Genomic DNA, 23,778 nt, shown 5'->3' with positions numbered 1-23,778 from the left:
AAAGGGGCTGAATGGCGGGCCACTGGAACCCCATCCCCTTTTGGTGTGCCTTAATTCCTCCGTCTCTTTTACCCTCATCCAATTAGTCCAGTGTATTAAGCGGTTTATCATCTCATAGCCTGCTATTCACGGAAACAAGAGGAGCACTTTGCAATAGGGCCGGCTTTCCTTTTGACACCCACGGGTACTTACATATTCCGCGATGCCATGAATAATAGAGAAAGAATAGAGCACTAATTCCCTCATCAAAGGGAACCTTGTCCACCGCTTTGCTCAACACCACCATTCTGGTCAAAAAGACAGGCAATAAAGCTTAGCATAACAAAAACGAATCATTCTTATTAGCTTAGTGGGGTAAATGAATGCAAAGCCTCGTCTGTATTGAGTGGCCCGGTTTGAAAACAGCCTAGGCCGGCACGACAACGCGCGTTCACGGTTAAAGGAATGTCTTATATTGAAAGGCTCCGATCATGCAATGACTTAATCGTGACGGTATAACATTAAGGGTCTACCTGCATCAGTTAAGTATCATACCAAACTGGAGGTAGATGTTAAGGAGAAATTATATACAGGTCTATATATTTTAATACGTTGCCAGCAAAGGCCCACAAAGCACAAAATGCTGTCTGTCATGCTGCGGACAGAAAGTACCTCTTAAGTGTTGCTGCACTCTCCAAGGTCGGTGCCATTAGTCGCAGGCGTTTAAGGCGATTTTTTCAAGCAGGGCATTTATGGAAATTGACATCTGATGAAATGGTTTAAGACATCGCCTGACTGTCATTATAAACACATGGAATGAGCGAGTGGAGCACCGCATTCTTAAAACAGACTCGATTTAAGTGGACTAATCTCCTCGCTTTCACACACTCTTGCCTTTCCATTCTCCAGGTCTTGAAAATGGAGCCTTCCATTTGGAGAAGTTAACTCGCCCTCTTCAAATGTGTAAATGTAATTTCTCCCTTCAGCCTAGTGAAAAAATCAAAGAGTAAAAAATGAACATCTTATGAAATTATTTTATTGAGTTCTCGTATCAAAAACAATTAAGAGAATGGACATTCAATGCAAAACACACAGGCAAAAACATTGTGAGGTTAGTGAGGAACCTTCAGCTTTCAGGCACTGACACATAGAAGCAAGTTTGAATATATAACAAACCAGCTGAGAAGTGTTCAAACAATAGTTAAATCGTTCAAAACTCGGCATATCACTGACTACCTCTGTATCATTGGCTAATTGCTGCTCCGTTAAAAATGAAGGGGGTAGTAGGGGAGTCATTACTGATCTAAGACCCCATCAAATGGCTACGAGCCCCCCATGAACTTGCCTGTCATTACTCCTGATTGTTATCTCTAAAAACCCTGTGTGTAGTGGTACCGAGAAGTGGGGGGCTAGGCTGTGGGGGAGTTAGCCCCTTATCACTGCCATTTTACCACAGATTCATCATCGATTAGACCTGGACAAAGGCTAAATAGAATAGAACACAGATTATTGCAAGAGACAGGTGCTCAAACATGGAAAGATTTGGTCATTACATGCAGATTGACTGTTGGTTTGTCACCTCTGACCTCACATCGATCAGGCATTCACAAAAACGGTGCCACAGATTATTATAAAGAAAAGGCTAGAAAACAGCATAGATTACAAAATCACAAAGTGTATTTACAACCGGCCTAAAAGATCAAAGAAAACGAGGGACTACAGGACCAAACCAGGAAGGGAAGAGCAGGATAGATTGGACATAAATATTATAACACGCCAGTTCTCTTTGGTCATCATTTGAGTGTTGTAAAAGCCTGGAAGAGTTTGGCGAGGTTGACCTCCGAGTATCCGCTGGTGGCAAGGGGGCTCTCGGTTACAACCTTCAGCATTTTGTACACTTTCCTTTCTCTTTCCCAGCCATTCTTGAACATCCCTGAGGAGAAAAAAGCACAACACGTTAAAATAACCAAACTGAGCCATACACAAAACGTTGTGAAAATGGTGACGAAAAATTGTGTACTGTAGCTCACCGCCATATCACATTTGGTCACAAATAGATTTTTATACACGATTTATTCATCGCAACGAACTTGCAGAAAGCAGGCTTGAAGTGGATCCATAACAAGACAAAACTGATCCAAAAAAAGATCAGTTATAATATCGAACTATGCTCGCAGACACGTACTTGAAGAGGTCTATCAAGTATCATTTCAAATGAAAGTCTTTGAAAATCGATAAGGAACCGGCAATCCAGACAGTTTGAGGGTAGAGCAGTGGTGAGAGGGGCTAGGTGTCTTCAGAAGCTAAATAGACTCTTCTGCCAGGGGTCCACAGGGTCATGCAATCGGGTCGATATCCAAGGTCATTTATCCCATCAGGAGGGCCTTCAGTACCATAGAGACGATAGGAGTCACTGGCAAGCCAGCAGAATTGAATGAGAATTACAGACTGAATCAAAGCCTTTAACCAAAGACTTTTGTTAAAAGAAAGTGCAAAAGGCTCCTGCTTCTGGAAAAGAAAGGAGATGTATTTCCTTTCAAGAGCATGTAAATGGCCAGGTTAGACATAGCTAACGCGTTTACAAAATGTTTAAAACCAAGACATTCCAGCGCTGTTTATTAAAAGAAAATGTTGACATGTTTTTATATCAGGTAGATCACAATTCCTCATCCGAAAGACTAAGAGAGCAGGAAAAACTGAAGCAGGAAAGACAACCGAATCTGCTCCGCAGTGTTGTTTAGCACACACTTGGTGGTCTAGGATTCGATCACAGCCTGTCTCCATTAGCAGGTGTAGTAGAAACAGAGTCGGAGACTCACCCCATGGGGAAGAAAGGTCAAACACAGAAAATGGCCAAATCCCAACGTCAAAAAAGGGGGACAATATTGCAAACACCATCTGCGGCGTCTGCAACCATTATTGCACGCATTTTACCTCCAAAAAGAGAAAGATACAGGCACATGGAATAGGGAGAGAGGACTATTTACCTGAGGAGCGGGGATGGGTGGGGGAGTTGGTTGAAGAAAGATGATGATGCATGATCAAGGGAAAGCAATCATGTCATCATTTTTGAAAGGTGGGAGAATTTTTTTTTCTCGTTCCCCTCTTTCTCTTCTTCATTCTTCTCCCTCAATCACTGTGTGTGGAATGTATAAAAGAAACCCAAGAGCCGCAGAGGTTGTCAGAGACCTTGCGTTCCCTCCTGGCCCGGCAGGGGTCGCGTTTAAAATAAATAGCATTTTTAAGAGCGCGGAAAGATACCGAATGGAAGATGTAAGAAAAGAGGGGAAAAAAGGAGCAGACAACCAAAAGAGTGAGGGGAATACGGACAGGAGGAGAAAATAGATGGAGGACGGCTAAGCCAGGCGAGAAAGAGAGAGAGAGAGAGAGAGACAGAGAGAGAGACAGTGTATCAGCTTCCATGTGCTCTAACAAGGTGTAAATACAATAACAAGCATGTAATTAAGTGAGCATGATGAAGTTAATGGGGATCATACATTCCATTTGGGCTGCTTATGAATATTCTATTAGATGTTATCAGGCAGCTGGAATAGCTTTTAATTTAATCATCATTCCGAGCAGAGAAAAGTTCTTTGTGCGAGTGTAATTGCACAGAATGAATAATTGATTTGACAATCGCACCCGCGGATTTCCAGCAGCTCAAGGCAGGCAGAGCGTGGGGGAGGAGGGACGGGGAGGGCACGCGCGTCGTGCCCTGAAGAGGTTGCAGAGGAGCTCGCCTGCAAATTGAGCACTATCAGCACACAGATAAAGGACAATTTCTATTTTATCAATGCAGCGAAATTACATTACTGCCTGAACATAATCACACTGCCCACACTTAAAGAGGAGACGTGGCGGAGGGAGAGAGTGAATTAGAAAGAGCAAAAGATACACAGCGAGACGTGGAGAAGGAAAGGCAGAGAAAGCGAGAGAGAAATACGAAATACAAGGAGCAAAGGGGTTCGCTTAAAAGACATTATGAATTGCTCTTCACAAAAAGAATGAAATCAAGAGTTCAACGTGATTTGAAAGTCATTGATATGGGATATCTAATTTTTCCAAACTCGAGAAAAAACTGTTTTATTATGGAAGGACTCCCGCCGGGTATGAAATTGCCTCCACATTTAACTCAGTAGCTGCAATCAGGCGGAGGACTGTGGTTTACATGTAGATCAGACTCGGAGAGTCTGCATCTAAATGTCTCTCGTTTCTCGCGCTCGCACGCGGGTATACACAAAGAAAAAGCACCCCACGCATACTGTGTGCAGACACGATGCATGTGTGCGATATAATCCGCTTTCAGAGCTAGTGTGAACCCTGAACCAAGGCAGTTGGACAGCAGGATGGGAGTCAAGCTGCCACTTGGCACCAGAGACTTTATATTAATACTGCTAAAAAAAAAAGAGACTTCAGTGGGTCAGGAAAGGTATGAGTAGAATTCCCCCCAAAAAATAAAAGATTTTGAATGTTTACTTTCCGAACTCTGTGTGAACACATCTCATCTAGAGTATTTTAATTGTTCTGTGTGTGTTAGTGTGTAATACACAGTGCTAAATAAAGCTCTTTATATGACAAATTTTAGTAACTATTTAAGCTCAACAGGTGTAAAATAACACTTCAGAGCGAAAAGCACCAATTCAGAGCATCCGAGTACTGCAAATTAACCTTTATTCGACATCTTTTGTTACATTATTTTATTTAGAAATTTGTATTACATAAATTAACTAATAAAAAAAAAAATAGATAGTAGGGATGTAACAGTATTGAAAACTCGAGGTACGATAATACCTTGGTATAAAGGACACGGTACAGTATTTATTGCGGTATTTTAACAAAGCCAAATGAAGGCTTGGAAACATGCCATATCCTATCCTCTTATTTATCCTCCAATCATAACTGTTGCTTAGAAGTATGAGGTATAGTATGAGATGGTTCAAATGATCTAAAACTCCCTTTTATAAAATTAAATAATAGCTCTAGCTGGGCCCTGACAAAGGTGACACCTATTCATCATTTCATGTGACCACGCTAATATGAAGACAATTTTGCTATATTTACAATATTGTTACATCCCTAATGGATATAGAAGTGAAAAAATATGTATCCCACATATATACACACATAAAAATGTGTACAAGTAAAATATACATATATTTACATATACATTTTAGAAAATTTGATGTGTGATTTATCATAAAAAAATAAGAATAAATCACAATTGTGTTTTTTCTACAGCCCAATTTAATAAAAAAATTATGGAAATGAAAATCACAAAGGGGTCATTGATGGGTGTGTACAGTGGAGGTGAGGGTACCACAGGTGATGAGTAATGGGCAGTCGCTGGCAACTTATTTTCATTCCTTTACCTTGTTCTTGTGTGTGTGTGTGTGTGTGTGTGTGTGTGTGTGTAGGGTGTTAGGAGGACAATTTCCATCAGTTTTTCCTTTTCCTTTCTGAAGGAATAAGGTAATCTAGTGAGGAAAAGACTGCAAATGGGTAAAGCACTGACCAGCAATTGCACAGTCAAGGAACAGGGAGATGAATTCAACACGGCCCTCACAGAAGAACCCAACCCCAGCACCACCCCTGGCCGAGACAGCACACTGCAACCTCCTCAAAACAAACGTCATCAAACGAACAAGTCATTTTAACTTCTCTTCAGGCTTAACTTCCCAGATGTGGCAAAAGGTTTATTCAACCCCTTTTATTGTTCAGATGGCTTCCAGTGACTAGAGTTGCAGATGGCTGGAGGCTTCTAACCTCCAGCCTGTGTCCAGCAAAAACGTCTCGCTCTCGCTCAATCTGCCAGCAACGTACGTCTCCAGTTATCTAAAGCTCCACAATAACAGCAGAGCACACAGAATAGAGGGAAGATTGGTTTTCTATTGTGCTGCTGGTCTGGCATAATGCCCACTTTAAAAGCAATTCCTCCGTCATCAGAGAGAGACAGAAAATCTGGCAGATACGACACTAAATGTCTCACGGTTTGAGGGGGAGGTGGTTGGTAAATTACAAGAAGCCGTGTGTGTGTGAGAGATGAGGGCAGCTGAAAGTTTTTGGAACTGTACTTTATTCATCCATCGCTATCAACAGCACCAAAGCACAACCCTCTACCTTTGATTGCTGTGGTCCGGTAATTGGTGCAAGTTCACAACAAAAATACACTTTAGTGGTACAGTATAGCAGGTTTACAAACACCCTTACAAGCCCAAACACTGATTATCTTCGATACATTTTTCTGAAAACACATGACCATTTATCAATGTTTGTGACTCTTCGTCTAGAAAATCACTGATTGGTTTTGGGTAAATGTATAAGACTTTTACGATTAAAAGTTGTTAAAAGCGGTTTACACACAGCTCGTTGGAATACTTATGAATTTGACAGGTCAGTCGTATGTTTTCAAAATAAGAACGGCTAAAACTGATAACACAGGCTCATCTGGGCACTGCAAGTCATCTTGTCTGGTGTAGTTTAAAGCTTGAAAAATGTTTAATATAAATAAGACCAATTTCAACATAAATGAGATTATAATTAAAATACAGTTTTTCTTTTAGTAAATGTTGCATGTCACATAGGAACTAATAAAATATTTAAATTCATATTTTGTGATTAATTATTTTCTTGTATCAACCTGAAGAGGTTTATTTGGTGACACAAGACCTGCCAGGGTTTATTCTGCGAAATCAACCTGCCGGCTGTGCACTATTCTTTACATGATGAATGTAAATCAATGATTTACAAATATAAACAAGGAAAAAATCCACAAAGGGGACTTCTATTTTGAAGTCCAGGGGCAGAATCCATAGACTGTGTAAAAAATGGAAGCAGTGTCCGGGATCACTAGGTTTCTGAGGAGCTGTTTTGAGGCTTAAAGTGGCCGGAGCCGGTCAGCGCCATCTTCACGTCACTCCAAGATGACCGAAATTGGGCAAAGAAGCGGGACATAGTTGGAGCTGAGAAGCCAGGTTGCCTCCACAACTTGTCACTCAAGTGGCAACGCACCTAGTTTGCAGAATTTTAATGCTCAATATAAGTTAAATGGTGACTTATAAAAAAATGTCATCCTCCTAAAATGAGCCATGTTGCTGTAAAGTTGCCAATTTTAACATGAGGCTCAATGAGATTCTGCCCTCTTTGAGAGCCAGTCTCTAGCGGCCAGTCGATGACTTTCAGTTTAAGTCATTTCCGTTTTGGCTTCACGAGAAGGTAGGTTGCCGCTTGGCAGAAACACAACATGTACCTGTTTCTGAGAGACATTAAAGGAGTAGATCACCTTCAAAGTGAAAATTCTGTCATCATTTACCCCTCTTGTCATTTCAAACCTGTATGACTTTCTTCTGCAGAACACAAAAGAAGATATTTTGAAAAATGTTGGTAACAGAAAAGCACCCCCCCTTCACTTCTATTGTAACCAATCTAAGTGAATGGGGGGCTGGTATCAGAATTCTTCAAAATATCATCTTTTGTGTTCTGCAGAAGAAAAAGTCATACAGGTTTAATTTAAAAGGGTACATGACAAGAGTGTAAGTAAATGATAACAGAATTTTCTTTTGAAGGTGAATAAATCCGTTAAAACTAATGAAATGTTGCCATGTTATATATGAAACTTAAATAAAAGTCATAAAAATGTATGTCTGGCAAATTATTTAAAAACGATATATTTATATTAAACGAGGAACAATCTCATGCAAACTAACTTAACACAATCTATTACAGTCACATAAAACCCTTTGAACAATGTCCATGTTTCGTAGTCTTTTTTTGTAATTCGTGCTATTTATTCTAAGTTAAATCATTCATGACAAGCGCATCAACGGCAACAATTGCATGAAAATGGCATAAACCGCTTTGCTTCATTTGCGAGTCTTATGAATTCAAAGCAAGTTCACACTACTGCAGTAAAACGAAGATTTATCAATCATGTAGCTTTCATCACATGCTGCAGCTGCACTATATCATGCAGATACACTGATGCAGTACAAGCAGATGTCCAGTCCGAGACGGCACATTCTGAACCCCTAGATAGACGGAGTTACAGCCTAGGGTCTAAATAAGAAACTGGACCAGGTAAAGAAAGTACACGGCATTCAGCCCTATAATTTCACCCCTAGACCCCTATAAACCCTGCAGTCTATAATACAGTAATGTGTAGTATTATAGTGAGAGAGGTGATAACCGTCTCAAAGCTATACTTCCGAGCTGTGTGTGTGATGTCCTCCACTAATCCCCCAATGCACACAAACAGAAAAGCTTCATGTATATACACAAGGTTATGACGCAATAAAAGAACACAGACAGAAATTCGGGATGTTGCATGATATTCTTCTTTAAGCCAAGGGTATGCTGCATGTGTATCACATGTTTTTACGAGTGTTCTAGCCTTCATCGTTCGTACAAGCAATATTTTAACAAAAGCGTACTTTACTCCAGGCACATGCAAAGATAACGTACCAAGAACAGTTGTTACAAAGCTGAACTGAACGTGGACGGCTCGTGCAAACCCCCCGATGCAGAAATGTGTTATATGCGTTGTGCAAGAGACAACAGTGAATGAAAATGTTAGAAATTTCAGCTGCAATCTGGTTGAAAAAATTCCAAACCATTTTTTTTAAGAATAAACGAATGGTCTCAGAGAACAATTTGTGAAGGAAAAAACAAGGAGAACAGGAGTAACGTCACCTCTTAGTGCGCCTGGTGAAAATCAAGGCTAGAGGGTTAAAATCACTCCTCCAGGAATTAGAGCCCTGGCTGCAGTGATGGGCAGTGTGGTTGACAGAACGCCACAGATTGGCCACAATTACTCGCAGAAACAACCGACGGGAAAAAGTAAAGAAATAAAATTCCACGGAGACGCCAAGTCTATAATCATGTTAGGCCCTCGGCCCCCCCATTCACTCTCCCCTCGGTCTGCTCCACGTTCTAAGTGGTCATCTATTGATTACACATTATATTTATCTACGGCTCTCGCGCTCGGCACCTCATTGGCACATGTAAAAATAAATAAATAATGTGTAAGTCTATTCCAAGAGGCCCTTTTTAATCAAGTGATATCAATCAAAAAGGATTGTGGGTAAGTAGCCAGTGCTCAGCTAGCGGCGGCCATGAGCGGTCTGGATCCTCCAACGGCCCGCTGAAAACATATGCTCCATGTCCCATTATTTATGAAGGGCTATCCTTTAGCCTTCTCTCCAATTACTCGCCCTATCATTTTCCAAAATCTAAAAACTGTTTTCAATCAACATAGCCAGCGCTATTACCAAGAGCCTACGGGATGAGAGGAGCCCCTCTCTCTCTCGCTCCCCTCTTCCGTCCAACTGATTGGACCGCTTTGCATTCGCATCGCGCCGGTCCGTGATTGAATCCGTCGCCTGAATTACGGCTGTCGACTCGAGGATCTGAGGATTCTTAACCCAACCTTGCGGCCGCCTACAGCCGACGTGAGGTGTGTGTGTAGACTGAAATGCGTGCTGGTCAAGCAATGTTTGGCAGCGTGTTGATGTTTACGTGCAGTCTTACGTTTATCCTCCTCTGGCAGGACCTTGTTGACTGCGTATTCCCAGTCAAAGATGTATCTGTAGAAGCTCAGCTGGTTGTACAGGGTTTTCTCAGAATACTGAAACGAAACAAGAGTCAGGTCAGTCCAGCGGAAATGAGGATGTACAATGTGATATGGGACAGGAACAAAAAAATGGTCATCATGGAATATTTAAAGGCAAAGTAAAATAACTACTTAAAGGGATAGTTCCTCAAAAATGTAAATTCTGTCATTTAATTACTCTCAAGTTGTCCTAACACTTCCTTCCTTTGGTAGTCAATAGTGCCCCAGAATTGTTTGTCTTCCAAATATCTTTGTGTTCAGCAGAACAACGAAATCTACTAAATACAGTTTAAAAAATATTTTACTGCCAATTTTGATAAACATGGCTGGGCAAAACCACCTGTGGACACAGTGCTACAGGTACAACACTGGGGACCATTAAAATGTCACACTAAAACAATTATCTTACTGTAGTGAATGAATGCTTTTCTCAAGTACTTCAGAAACAAATATTATTTTATAGATACCAAAAGCATTTCTTTCAATGACCAAATATTTGACTAATACCTGCTATTGTTAGCACAGTTAGTCTCTCATAATTTTAAATAGTTCAATTGCTTGTAAATTAACTAGAGAATTGAGAAACATCTTAAGGACCCCGTTATTCAATTGCATATAACTGCATGCCACGGCTTTGAAATGGACATTAAATTTCAGTGTTATTTAGTGGGTCTTGGTATCATGATGACCACTGTTGAAGACATCTCTGCATCTCAAAAATCTGGAAATATCTGGAGGTTTAGCCGTATTATACCACAAAAATTCCTTAAAGAACTGGTAAAGACATCTGAATTTTTTGACACTCTGCATGATGATTATTTCATTGCATATTAAACAGCTAAAAAAACGGAACCGAGAAAAACCAATTAGTGAAAATCATACACATGTAGTTCAGTAATACATGTCATTGTCCCAGGAATTGAAAGGCTGAAGCGTAATGAGATTGGCGAAGCTCAATCAGTGAGATTTGAAGAATCACCTGTGTTAATTACAGCTGTGGAAATGGGAACTGTTTTCCGTACATACATCAATGTCACGGACAGTCACAAACACACGCTCAGTCAAACCCCAAGTCACAAAACCTACGAAAGTGTCTGATTGGCCAAAAACAACCAGTGCACTCCTAACAAAAGCAGGAAATGGTGTTTGGTTTGTAAATTCACCTGTAATTACCGTTAGCCATGTGTCTAACTGCCAGAAGCGTGTGGGTCGAGCGAGAGAATAAAAGAGAATGGGGAGGGAGAGAGAGACGTTCAGCTCTGAAATTACCTCTTTCATAATAGTTTGTTTTGATAAGGCACCGTGTGTGGATCTGATGAACAACTGTTGCTGTCAATTTGATTAGCCATTATACTTTTATGTTAATTGCTGTTATTGGGTCACAGTCTCTTCATGTCACCATAGAATCAAAGCCATGCGGGTGCCGTGGGAGTTTAGCAAGGGCTCTTTCCTCGGCAGACCGGCTTTTAATTGCCCTCTAGAGCTTCCGATGAGCCCAGCAGCTGTTGACCCATAATGCACTGGCTGGTCAACAGCCGTGCCTGTCGATTCAGCAATGCGACCATAATGGAGCTTTGATAATCAGGCTGTCACGTGCGAGCAAACACGCTCTCGGCCGGATCCTTACGTGGAGACGACCGTAGGCTAAACCCAGTTCCAAGATCAAGAAATAAGTGGACGTACGTGTGAGGCCGGGCCGAGCATCGCAGCTGTGCTGACAGGTGTCAAAAGGGGCGTGACTAAGACATCGTCAAACGTTATTCAATTTAAACCCCCCCACCCGGCAAACAGAGGCCCCTCCTTGATGCGGCTTTGCACGGCTCGATGCTTTGTTCCTGTACTGACACCATTTCAATTTTCTCCACAAATCTGCAGCATTTTCGGCCCGAGTGACTGAGGAGCAAACCAGCTGTGAAATTGCCTCTCTCCTGAGACCCCCGCCTTATCCACCAACCCAACCGCCCATCCCTTTGCAGCCCCCTGATAAAGACATGGCAACCGGGGAACACTTCCCATTGCCGTATGACTGAACCCTTAGTACATAATTGCAGCTTGCCGGAAGACCTGGATGAAGTGATGGAGAATAACAAGAAAGGGGGGAAAGAATCAAAGTGTCAACTATTACCAGGGTAAGAACATGCACTATGACCAAAGGGGTCAAAAATAAGCGGACCCCCGAAGTAAATCATATGCACAAATACATTTAAATCCATGATTTAAAGTTATCATGTACTTCATCTGCAGATACAGCACTCTAGCGATTTAGCTCATCACGGTCACGGTGCTTATATTTAAAAGACGTATAATATCCCTTTTATGGCTAGTCTTTCAAATCCCGCAGATCTGTGCAGCTGCAAAAGAAGAGGCTTGAAAAAAAGAACATCTCCAAGCAGTTTTAATGAGGCTTAACAAAAAAAATGCTCCAATCTGAGTTAATTTTAACGGGCTGATCTGAAAAGGAAGGCGATCGGCATCACAAGGTTTCATAACGAGTCAATATATGTAAATCTTTACAAGGCAAACACAGTGGGAAACAAAGACATTTAACTGAAGCGCCAGTTGATGTCTCCACTTTTTGTGCACATAATTTCTCCCCATTGAAAGGCATAATTGCCTGCTATTTGAAGATATTCATGCTCAATTTTTGAAATTAATTTCAATTGGGGGGAAATGTAGAAATGTCAGCTCCTGTGAAAGGGATTTGATTTCAATTATCCTTGCTCAAAGGACTGTGATTTCCAAATACACTTAAGCAAAATTATGACAAGAATTTTTGTTCCCAGAAATTCAGTGTTTAAAGAGCGATTAGACGATAAATGGACTGGCTTTGAATTGAAGTGAATGCGCCGGTTACCATCTGAAAGGCACTCAATTATCCCTGATTGCTCCTGTTATAATGTATCAAATAGAGATACCTGCTATTGCTGTAATTTGTGTGAAAATTAACATGCTGCAATTTCCACTAGAGGGAAAAAAAGGAAGCCCTAATGGGTGCCTGAACGTACATCAATAAAATGGAAAAGAGAGAGAGAGAGAGAGAGAGACAGCGGGTGTTGGGGGGGCCTTGGTTGGAGAGATCTATGAGACAGCAGCTGAACGAGAAAAAAAACAAGGCGAGCCAGTGTTAAAGGAAAAGAGAGAGAGGGATAAAATTTAATTTACTGAAAATATTACAAATTGCACCTGTGTACAACTCCTTCAAATTACCGGCCAATCAACCGAGGGTTGCTATTACGCTTCCATTTAATCTGGATACAATGGTAGTCAATGTCTCTGTGTCCGTGGAGACACCGGAGGAGATGGTTTGCTGTCAGCCGAGCTGTAAAGCCCACAACGGCAGAGAGATGGTAGAGGGGTGAGGAAGTTAATGTTTTATTCAGCCGGCAGTTTAAACTGCCATCTCACCAGGCAGAACAGAGGACAGCTAAGTGGCGATGGTGACAAGAGAAATTGTCCTTTTGGGTTTCAACCTGTCGCCACAGAACTAGACGCCGATATAAAGCAGACGAAGGGAGGAGGAGAAAAAGAGAGTGATGGAGGAGTGGGGGGATCTGTCGGTCCTGGTCTAAAACAATAAAGAGGGAAGACGGACACCAAGGTAGACACCGATTTGAGAAGGGACGTCACGTCACTCACTTCATTTCTGCACGGGGCAGTAGTTTTTGATAGCAGGTGAACGTTCAGGTGATCACAGAAAGCTGTGGAGTGACTGCTTTTGTTTAGCAGTAAACACACTTCACCGTGATGCTTAAATCACATACAGTAATTAAAAAGCTTAATACATATAATTTAACACAAAATTAAAAAATCTGAAGCCACTAAGATCACGCATGCTATTAGATTTTAAACAATAGCACCATAGCTATCAAGGCACTGGTTTTTAAAGGCAAATCCATTTTAAGTGATCACAGAGTGTGGACGCATCAGCAATCCATCCTGGCCAAGGCCAAGTCTTGTTGGAGGCTGCTTCCTCTTATCATGGCAGCTTGTTAAAGCCGGAACAATAACCCACAGCATGTCAGATGGGTCAGAGGGTTTCAGTAATATAATTGGTATAAATATGGGAAAGGGATGGAATAGGATGAGAAAGAAGACAGAAGCGGATGAGAAGTAAAGGGCCTGATCTGTGTCAGTGACGACTTTCACAGGCTCCACAGCACCACCACCTGGACAAACACAAGCGTCTGTGTATAGCAGTGGACCTGTCACTTGGAGTGCTTGGAAATTTTGCTTAACTTTGCTTAATTTCTGTCCATAAGTATTTATAAACAATATTGTGTTTTTTTACACCTTTATACAAGAAAAATAAAGAAAATTGGTACATTTCTATACCAACCACCTTTTTTATCTCTCACTATTATAATAACATTATAAATAAGTCTAAATCATACCTAGTACTTATGCGAGTAAAAGTTCTAGTTTGGTTTATTAAAAATAGTCTTAAGACAAAACTGATGAATAGCAGTGCTTTATAGATGTTCGCTATACAATACCTCAGGTCTCAGTGTGGATCGGAGACAGACAGGGCAGATCGGGCCGGACCTCGAGAAGGCAATGGGCAGCCGGCGAGTTCGATTCCGACAAGCCTGATCCTCACAAATCAGCCAACCCTGTTTACAGAGAGAAAGAGAAACTATTAAGTGCACAGATTAGAATCAATGATCAAATTTTCCTCCTCCAAAGTTGATCGTCAGTGATGCATGCGTCCCAATGAGGCTGTGGTCCCCAGGAGACGGGCGGCCGGTGTGTTGCCTGTGGTGGGGCCCGTGTGAGGCCTGAAGCAGATGCAGCTGCCCCCTGCCGATACTGCCTTTTCTGCCCCTGTTATTACAGCGGGGGCCAGGGGTAATGCCCTGCTAATGACGGAGCACTAAATAAACCCTTAGTCTCAGAGGCGCACCTGTCCCTGAGGCATAACCACCACATACTCTACTAAAGAATGATGGAAAGAGACAGACAGAAATCACAGAAATTGACATAACGAAAAATATAATATTTGTATATGTAGACTGTTTCATTGGACGCACGCGCCTGTGTTTGTTGATAATTCTAGCTAGTGGCTAATTATCAACTATTTTAATTTTATTTAATTGATATTCATATTTTATTGTACATTAATTTGATTTATCAATTTGTTTAATGGGTCGTGTAACGGTTCTTCTAGTGGTGACCTAAAATAATCCTGGCTAGACATACTTTTATTTTGCCTTTATAAAGCTTATTTTGAAGTGAACTACTATTTTAACATCCTGGCTTCAATCTGGTATGAAACATCAAAAATAAATTCCTGATTAATACCCCTCCAGTTTACGTACATGCTAAATTCTGAGATTATAACAATATGCACAGTGACAAATATAAAATAATATTAAAATAAATGTGAACTGGAAAGGGCAATTACTGTATAAACAAAAAAATCAAGAATAGTAATTATAAACCTTATATCTGCTGTCCATTACTTCAGGTTAAAGTCAAAAAGCAAAACGGTCAAAACCAAAGAATAAAAGTATCAAACATCAAGGGCGATAAAAGCGATCAAACAGAAATGCTATCTTCACATTCATAACTGGATTAATTAACTTCTATTTCCTGACCTACGAGCATCTTCGAAAGGCTTCTTTCAAGCTTATCAGCCTTGTTGAATCCAAAGATGAGTCTTATCATTCCACCTGTGCTGTCAAACACGTTTGGTCTACGTGGTTATTGTTCAGACCTCGTGGCATTATCAGAATCAACAGCTTGTTTTAATTTCCCAATTAATCTCATCTGGGTGACGTTTTGTGCGGAGGGGCCAATGTTATTTGGGTAATTAGCAGTAAGCCCCAGGGCCGAGGGGAACCCAGAGTGTGTAATTGAATCCGAACATATGTGAGCTGTTTGGCTTTCATTTTGAAGACAGCGCAGTGTTATCACCCCTCTGTTTGCCTTAACGGACCTTTTGTGTTTCTGGAGGCCCAAGACTAAACCAACAGCTCCGTTCCCATGGGCTTAGAAAACGACTTTGGCCCGGAGGAACACACACAGGCCAACTCACAAACGCACTAGTATGCCACTGGTGTCAGACACAAAATTGAGACTATGTACAGTGGTCTGATTAGAGAGTAAGAGATGTAAGGAGGTCTGGCTTTAGAAATGTGGAGGCATTGGCAGCCCACAGGCATAATATTGTCATTATTGCCTCATTATAAATACATATTCTGAATTCTTGCACTGCAAGGAAACTGTACATGTATAACTTCAACTGGCTTTAACATAAATGGTTTTCTATGCCAAAAATGCAAGATGTGGAACATGCGTGTCATGCAAATCAAAGTGTTTGCATTCACACTCCCCCTCTTTAACGTTCCACATGATACTGCCATTCTATAAACTACAACCTAACATACTTGTCCAAAACCGCACGCCCAAACAAACAAAATGCTTTAAACAAGGTGACAAACACACAACCCGATAGTGCTCATTTTATAAGCAATCTCCTTTTGCATCCTTATAGTAGCCAATGAAAAAGGGAGAACAGGGAGGAAAAACTCAAGAGTGCAAGCCAGAAAAAAAACATCTAATTGAAACACTAAGCGCTCACTCGGCGAGAGAGAGAGGCAGGATAAAGCTTCATAATTGCATAATTATACCAGTCGATACCTGACACTGCGAATACAGCCACTTCTGCAGCCGTCAAATGAGTTCCACATAATTTAACCAAACACTGGGCAAAGACTGGGCCCACAGATCAGTGCAAGCTACCGGAAAAACGTTCCCGCTCTCCTCCTTTCTCTCTCTTGCTTTCTCCATTTCACGGTCGCATCTATACCTGCTGTTCTTTTTCCACAGCGGCCATGTCTTGATTTCTTGGTTCACCTGTGACTGCAATTAAAACAATTAATATTTCACATACCTGTGTCAGGATTGCTATTGAATAAAATCATATTCAGATACTTGTAGGATATATCAACACAAATATTTTATTTTGTATTTAATTTTTGGCAGGTGTATGAATGAAAGCATGCTTTGAAATACAGTGTCGCTACCACAGTTCAACACCACCAGGTTATAAGATATTAATTGGCTGAGGTGAAATAAAAAGTTGAAAAACTTGATCATGATTAAAATTTGGAGCAATATAATCGTCATTCTTTTACTCATTATTACGCAAAAGTCAAACGCAGAAACCTGATGTCTTGGTAGCTAAACATGGATTGGGTGCTTTTAATATCCAATTAACTTTCTGCAAACTCACGAGTCTAATAATTCAAAAAAGACCCCCATGAACGAGACACAAAATCTAAGGTAAAAAGCTGTTTTTCAAACCCCTTTAGTATGAGCAATAGCCATAATGGCGTTTGTCTAGCAAGCACTACTTATAAAGGAATTTTGACATCCAAATATCCTTACAAATCCACCAATCCCACCTAACACACACAAACAGCCCCTTCTCTGATGCCCTTAATCCAGAGCTGCCCCTTTTAGAAGAGAAAAAAAGCTGCGATTACAGGTGGCTCCGTGCAAAAAGCCCCAAGACAACAGCCTCTCACAGGCTTTGTGCCTCCGTAATCAACAGCTGTACATTCACACCGTGGCTGCAGACCGCGAGAGAGGCTGAATGGACGCAAATGCGTCCACTTTGTACATCTCTGCTTTAATCAAGCCTTTTCTATTCAGCAATCTGACCTTTTGTTCAAAACAGGATTATCACCTTTTTTATTTATTTATTTCTGTCTGTCTTATCTCCCCCCACCGCCGCCACATCCCAAAGCCAGTTACCAAGGGCGAAGCGCATGACGAACGTAATTGCAATAATTTGTTAAACGCCATGGCAACCCACATTAGAATGGGGTAAATACGGGGGTGCCACTTCGTGCCACACTCTCATTCTGCCGAAGACGCCAAGAGTCAAAAAGGACGACAACGAAGAAGGGGTTGGGGGAAGGGAGAAAGGAGAGGAAAGCATATTTGCTTTGTCTCTAAAGGGTGGTTTTATTGGTAACGGTGGTGGGCTGTAGGTGAAGGTGGCTGCTATTTCTTTCATGATTAATGCTTTGCCGCCGCCGCCGTTCTGTAGGAAACTCAACAAACAGCCCCGACTTCCAATCTGTAACCATGTAAGCCGCGAGTCCTCCCTCACGCGGACAGGCTTTCTTCCTTCTATCTGTGCGAACAAACAACTCTATTTGAGCTCTCCCCTCAGCTGAAAGGAATCCTTAATTACACAATATCAGCCTCTTCATTGCTCCCAGTGTGGGAGGGGAAGGCTGAGCTCTGTCCACTGAAGCTGGGCCTGGGCGAGGGGGGTGGCGGTGGTGGGTCGCATTCACAACCAGCAGCTGTTTCACACATACTGACAAAAGAAGCTACAGGCACCATCCCAGCGAGGGAGGTTGCTACATTCAGTCCACTAATTGATTTCTGCACAGCACTGTGGGAGAACGTACCCCCCCCAACTTTCCTCGTCTTACAAGTCAGATTTGCGCATCTCGAGACCCTCAACGAGTTTCCTGTGATGTCGAGCGTTGCAGGAACACACCCGGCATTCCAGAACTTCCCAGCAGCTACAGAAACTGGCACGCTCGTCCTGATTGGACCCGGCGTGCTCGGCGCAGCCGATGATTACGCCTGTCAATCAAAACCCTCAGCTGAGAAATTAGATACGCAGACATATCCGAGCTCGAAACGTAGGCCCAATATCTGCACTCTTGTCACATCGCCAGGGCCCGTATTTGTGTGTTACTGTAAAGAGAGCGAACTGAATGAAACCCATTTGGGTCGCAGCAGGAGGGGGCCACGGATGTTTGGAAGAGGCGAAAGGCCGCATCTGAAATTCAATAAAGACGTGAAATAAACAAACAGCATGAGGAAGGTGAGCATAGATTAATCCTTGTTAAATCCTCAGGGAGTAGCTGAGTGGGGACAGAGAATGTTCGGTTGAAACAACACGAAACAGAGTTAAATGTGGATTAAACACATCTGAAGATAGCTTTCAGAACTATGTTGAAAACGTTTAAGGGTGCTTTCGCACCTTTAGTTCGGTTCATTTGGTCCCGACCAATGGCAAAAAATTATACATTGTAGCGGACCAATGTCAAAAAATGAAACACTGTAGCAGACCAATAGCAAAATATTATACATTGTCGTATTTTTCTGCGGTGTTGGTTCCTTTTCACACCACACGGATTGATTTGGTCCGAACGAAAATGCAGTCACGTCACAACATCCACATCACTTGTTGGCGAGAACATATTTCGTAAACTGGTTTTCAACATCCAGTTTTGTCCCAAGAATATTATCAAGGTCATCACCAGGGGAACTGCTGGCGGAGTTTCTTTACTTTAACCTGGCACTTTTCCACAGATCTATCTACTTTCCCAGAGTTTTTTGCTAAACATTGAAAATTTTGCGCTGTTTTTGTGAGTTTTCGAAAGCTTCGATGTGATACGGTTACCAGATAAAAATGTATATTGTGCATACCATGACGCACAGCGCAGCTGACTACGGCAGCTGGTTTAGTCCTCTTCAAGGAGGTCTTGGTACACTTATTTGGACTGCGTTTGGGCACGCACCAAGAAGAAAAACTAACTCTAGTGCGATTCAACAATACAAAATGTGTAGTTAGATGTGAAAGGACTTTCTGGGGGGAACATTTTTACCCAGAACTTAGTTTTGATCCCGGTTCCTGCGGTGGAAACACACCGAGTAATGCCAAAGTTCCCGCGGTGGAAATAAGCAACTCATTTAGACACCAAAGCTGCATAGGTTGGATAATGACTCAACAAACACAACCAAAAACTCTTCAATTATCAACTATGCTTTATTTCCAGAAAAACTACCCTATATATAATAAATTGGAAGAATTTTTCCAGTTTATAGAATCTTAGTTAAGCATTTAAACTTAATCTCAAAATTATTATTTTTTTCTTTTCCGTAGACTTCTTATTTAACTTTTGATTACCAAACTACAGCCAAATCTGTAGGGGCGACCTGGTGCACTGGAAGTTATTTTATACTCACGCTGTAGTATTTCCTGATATGACGGCGAATGTCCAGTTGCAGTTTGTTGCTTATCCGTAAGCCATGTTCCAACAGGCTGGCCCCACACGGGACGTGACAGCAACTCTTCAAACTAGGCTGTAAGGAGCTTCCCTAGAAACAAACAAATTCACTTTCAACGCATTTCCACACAGCCCACACACACAAAAAGGGCAACAACATAATCTGGGCATTTATTCTGTTGATTCGCATTGCCCATATAAGCTTTTAAAGGCTGTTAAAGCTGACCTATTAGAAATTATAACATACTAAAAATATAATGTCATGAAGGACCGACACTCTAGGGCATCTAGGTAGGAATGCAAAATCATAAAAAAGGAACTGCATTAAGCTTTCAAATTGCATTTCTGGATGACAGCGAGCAACAAACTCCATACTGTGCTGTTGATTTCCTGGCTTTTCTATATCTAAAACGCCCCGGACCTCCTATTGAGAAACCGTGAAAACAACTGTGGTTAAACAGTGGACAGAAACTACTGTAGCTTGATATCCTTTCAATCTAACCTCACATGTGCTCTAGCAGTGCTGTTTATGGTGCCCATTATGCCTCCAATAATCTGAAGGGCCGGGTCCACGTAAGTGTGTGTGTTTCTATGGCTAATGCATTCGCTCAAACTCAGTCTCATACAAACATCACTTTCTCTTTTATAGCATGGCTGCTGTGAAGAGCTGTGTTCAGTTTGCCCTCCGGTAGTCGCAATGAGCCATTAGCGTTTTATGATCTTTACATCTCTCACTGAACGGCACTTTGAGGGGGAACTGTGCGTCTATGCAAATATAGTCTCTCAGAATCTCTACCGTCCCTTTCCAGCGTGTCTGTTTGCATTCCTGTTGTCCTCCTCCCTCTCTACGCAGCCGACTGAGATAAAGCCGATTTGCCGCATCTGTAAGTCAAGGCTGGTCTTTTAAGACTTCCTTTCATCAAACCCTCACACCCTGATCTGCGTTATAACCCTGCACTCATTATAATTAGATACCTTATCAGGTGTGTACAGGAGGCCAATGAATTCACGTCAACGAAAACTCACACATGGTGTCATGAGGTTGTTAATGGTTTGTGTAGATTTTAACATCTCAATATAGACTGCTTCATCGGATGCACGCACATAGCCTGAAGTTAACTTCCGATCAGTGTTTGTTGATCGGTCTCGCTAGTGGCTACAAATATAAGAATTTAATATAATTATTATCATTGTTTACTAATTGTATTAAATAAACTTTGTTAAATGGGTCGTGTAACTGACTCATTTCAGTTTAGTCAAGTAACAGATCTTCTACTGGTGACCCAAAAAACTGTCTAGACAGACTTAACTGCTAGTTAATGGAATTCAACATTATTTATTTAGCTTGAAGTCAGAAATAATCTACAGGGATCAACCCGGAAGTTAAGTTTGGACCACAAAAGAGCGCACGCGCCGTTACTTGGTTGATCTGAAGGCAGGTTTCAAAACAACAAAGTTCCCAACATCGGTACAGTAACCATTATTTCAGACAGGGTTTAACCATATACTGCATTAAAATGGTCAACCAGAACATAATTTTACTCAATTCACATATCTACTATCATATGTTCTATACCTTGTTTATGACAGTTTTGCCAACAAAACATTGTAAAAAAGACACATAGTGAAAAAACTGTAATTTATTCACTCTTACGCACTCAAAACCTGTATGACTCTTTCTTCTGTGAAACACAAAAGATGATAATTTGAGAAGTGTCTTGGTTTTGTGTCCATACAATGGATGTCAATGAGGGCAAATGTTGTTTAGTAACCAGCGTTCCTGCTATCCCTTTAAGTACAACCTATTAAGACAGACTGTACTGGTGTCCTTCAAAGTTTTATTTTCATTCGCATCAAATTAAATCTGGCCTGTACCCCGACTGAGGTCTATTATGGCTAGTAAAGCTAAATTGTAGAATGTGTAAATGCCAAACAGTTTTTCCTAATTCCAAGCCTTCCCTGGCTGGTAGAAGGCAAAATCTCCAAACAGCTAGGAGGACAGAGATCAGAGCAACGGAAGGGGTCAATGTCACTTTTTATGAGTCTTAGACAAGAGAAAGCTGTGCATGAGCATGTGTGTGTGTGTATCCTTAATTAGAGGCAGATTACACGCGCTCCTCAAGCCCCCGCTGACCCCCGCCTGGGTATGACGGCCATCATGTGTACTAAAGAGCTCTAGGAATACAACCTGCCAAAATCCCTCTCCCCCTGCTCATCTCTGCCAAGCCTCTATAAATAAAGTGTGTGGCTCTGAAATTAATAAGCCGGTAAAAGCCTGAAAAGGGGAAGTAATCACCTGTGCGACTCAAATTTATCGTTACCTGTCATTACACAATATTTAACAGGTAGTTTAGGTAGGACCGAACATTTTGCTGCCTGATTAGATCAGATCAGGAGTGCTGATAACTCACCGTCCCATCAAAGACGTTGTCGTAGATGTTTTCTGTGCCGCAGTCAGGGCAAGAGAAAGTAAACTTCTCACAGTCACGGTAGCGCTCCTCGTCGGTGAGCTGGGCTGGCGCTCCCAGGAAGTTGTCTCCCTCGTCCTCTCGCTGCTGCTGTTGGTGGGCTCGAAAGTGACTCGGGTCAAGCCCTGGACAAATAGGTAAATAAACCCAAATGGGGTCCAAGTCAAAACCATGCACACTGTAACATTTAGATTTAAGTCCACTTGTTGTTTGTTATAACTCGCAGATTATGATTTACAAGCATATGTATTTACGGACGGTGGAAAAAAGATAGAAAAGAGGGTGGGGATCAAAGCTGAAAGAAGAGTGAGGGTCAGCGAGAAAGCAAAGAAGATGTCAGGGCCGCGGCAAGAGGAGGGAGACAAGCAAACGATAAGAATAAACTGGAAATATAATAAGGGGAAAGAGGAGGGGTAGAGAAAGCGCCGCTATCCGATTTTTCCCAGGCAGCTGAGATCATCAAATCATTAAGAGACAGCAGCTGAATCTCCATTTAATCCCCCCAGGTGACACTGAACACTACTAGAGCACGGAAAACAGCCTACGTCCCCCTGGGTAATTTGGCTAAGTGAATAAATGAGCACACAAGTAAGTGTTGACTATGAGACTTCGGGGATTAACCGCCGTCTCTAAGGATCAGAGACCGACGGCGCTCGAGGGCTACTGCCATCTACAGGCAGACATGCATCATGTCAGTCTAGAGAACAGATAGATCTGTGAACGGGGGATTGAGAAGCATTGACTGAAATAGGAAAGAAACACAAAATAACAACTGATCTGATGTTGTGTTAACACAGAGACCATTTAACATACTTGAGAAGCGGAAGACGAGAATGTTCTGTGGTGTAAATGTGCTCTGTTAATCGTGAGGTAAATAACCAAGCCTTTCCTTGGTACTAATAACACAGTGGGTAGATTGAATTAGCGCCTGAGTTTTGGACCAGACCGCAGGATGCCAAACAACAGCTAGGGGCCTGTTGTCATGGCGACGGTGTGTCAGGGTTCATGTACTTTTTAGAGCGACTGAATTTCCAACTGGGGGAAAAATTGTTCTCAGCAGATATGCAAAGGTAAACAGTAAACTGTCTTGCTCTCTTTTTGATACTTTGAATGATCTAAAACTCACAGATTTACATAAGAACAAAACGTTTGGTTCATTTAATAATTTCCAAAACATTCAATAAAAATTGTAAGCACTAATACACAGTTGAAAAATAATCCATATCCATATAAAATGATGCAAACCAGACATGAAGTCTCACCTAGCCACGTTGCAATAAGCACTGCGTCAATGCCCTCGATGGGCTCGCAGATTCGGCCCACCACAGGGTGCACCTGCTGGGACAGGTAGTACTGCGTGTCCAAGCTGAGACCTTGCTGTTTCTGCAGCTGTTCCAGAGCGTACGCCCTCTGACTGGCTGGCAGGTTAGAACCGTCCTAACATAGAGGAACAGTGGATTGGATGTATATCTGTAGTCAGACATCTGACATCAGAGGATCAAAATGGATTGGTTGCTTACCTGACAGATGACATAAGACACCGTGTCACCGGCTTTAACCTTCTTGCCACCCTGAGAGTTGATCCAGAGCGCAACGTGAACGTGGGGGAGACTCTTCTTGTCAGGGTAGTCCTGAGGGTCCTTTGTCAGTGCCTATAGGGAAATAACAGTGAGTTAAAAATGATAAT

General features: G+C 41.8%; 1 protein-coding gene across 1 annotated transcript in view; it reads right to left on the bottom strand.

Moving 5' to 3' along the window:
- Nucleotides 1-994: 994 nt before the first annotated feature.
- Nucleotides 995-23,778, bottom strand: part of pola1 (polymerase (DNA directed), alpha 1) — a 40,348-nt gene continuing 17,564 nt past the window's right edge. Inside the window, exons 31-37 of the mRNA XM_079487713.1 lie at nt 23,612-23,743; nt 23,354-23,528; nt 22,035-22,216; nt 19,583-19,714; nt 14,077-14,193; nt 9,502-9,598; nt 995-1,912 (exon numbers count right to left, since the gene is read on the bottom strand). Coding sequence (XP_079343839.1) covers nt 1,773-1,912; nt 9,502-9,598; nt 14,077-14,193; nt 19,583-19,714; nt 22,035-22,216; nt 23,354-23,528; nt 23,612-23,743 — 975 coding nt within the window. The 3' untranslated portion in view covers nt 995-1,772. The remainder of the gene's footprint in view (nt 1,913-9,501; nt 9,599-14,076; nt 14,194-19,582; nt 19,715-22,034; nt 22,217-23,353; nt 23,529-23,611; nt 23,744-23,778) is intronic.

Source organism: Barbatula barbatula (genome assembly GCF_947034865.1).
Source record: "Barbatula barbatula genome assembly, chromosome: 23".
In the NCBI taxonomy this organism is placed as follows: domain Eukaryota; kingdom Metazoa; phylum Chordata; class Actinopteri; order Cypriniformes; family Nemacheilidae; genus Barbatula; species Barbatula barbatula.
The sequence above is the reverse complement of the archived record's forward strand: the minus strand, read 5'-3'. Positions and strand labels throughout refer to the sequence as shown.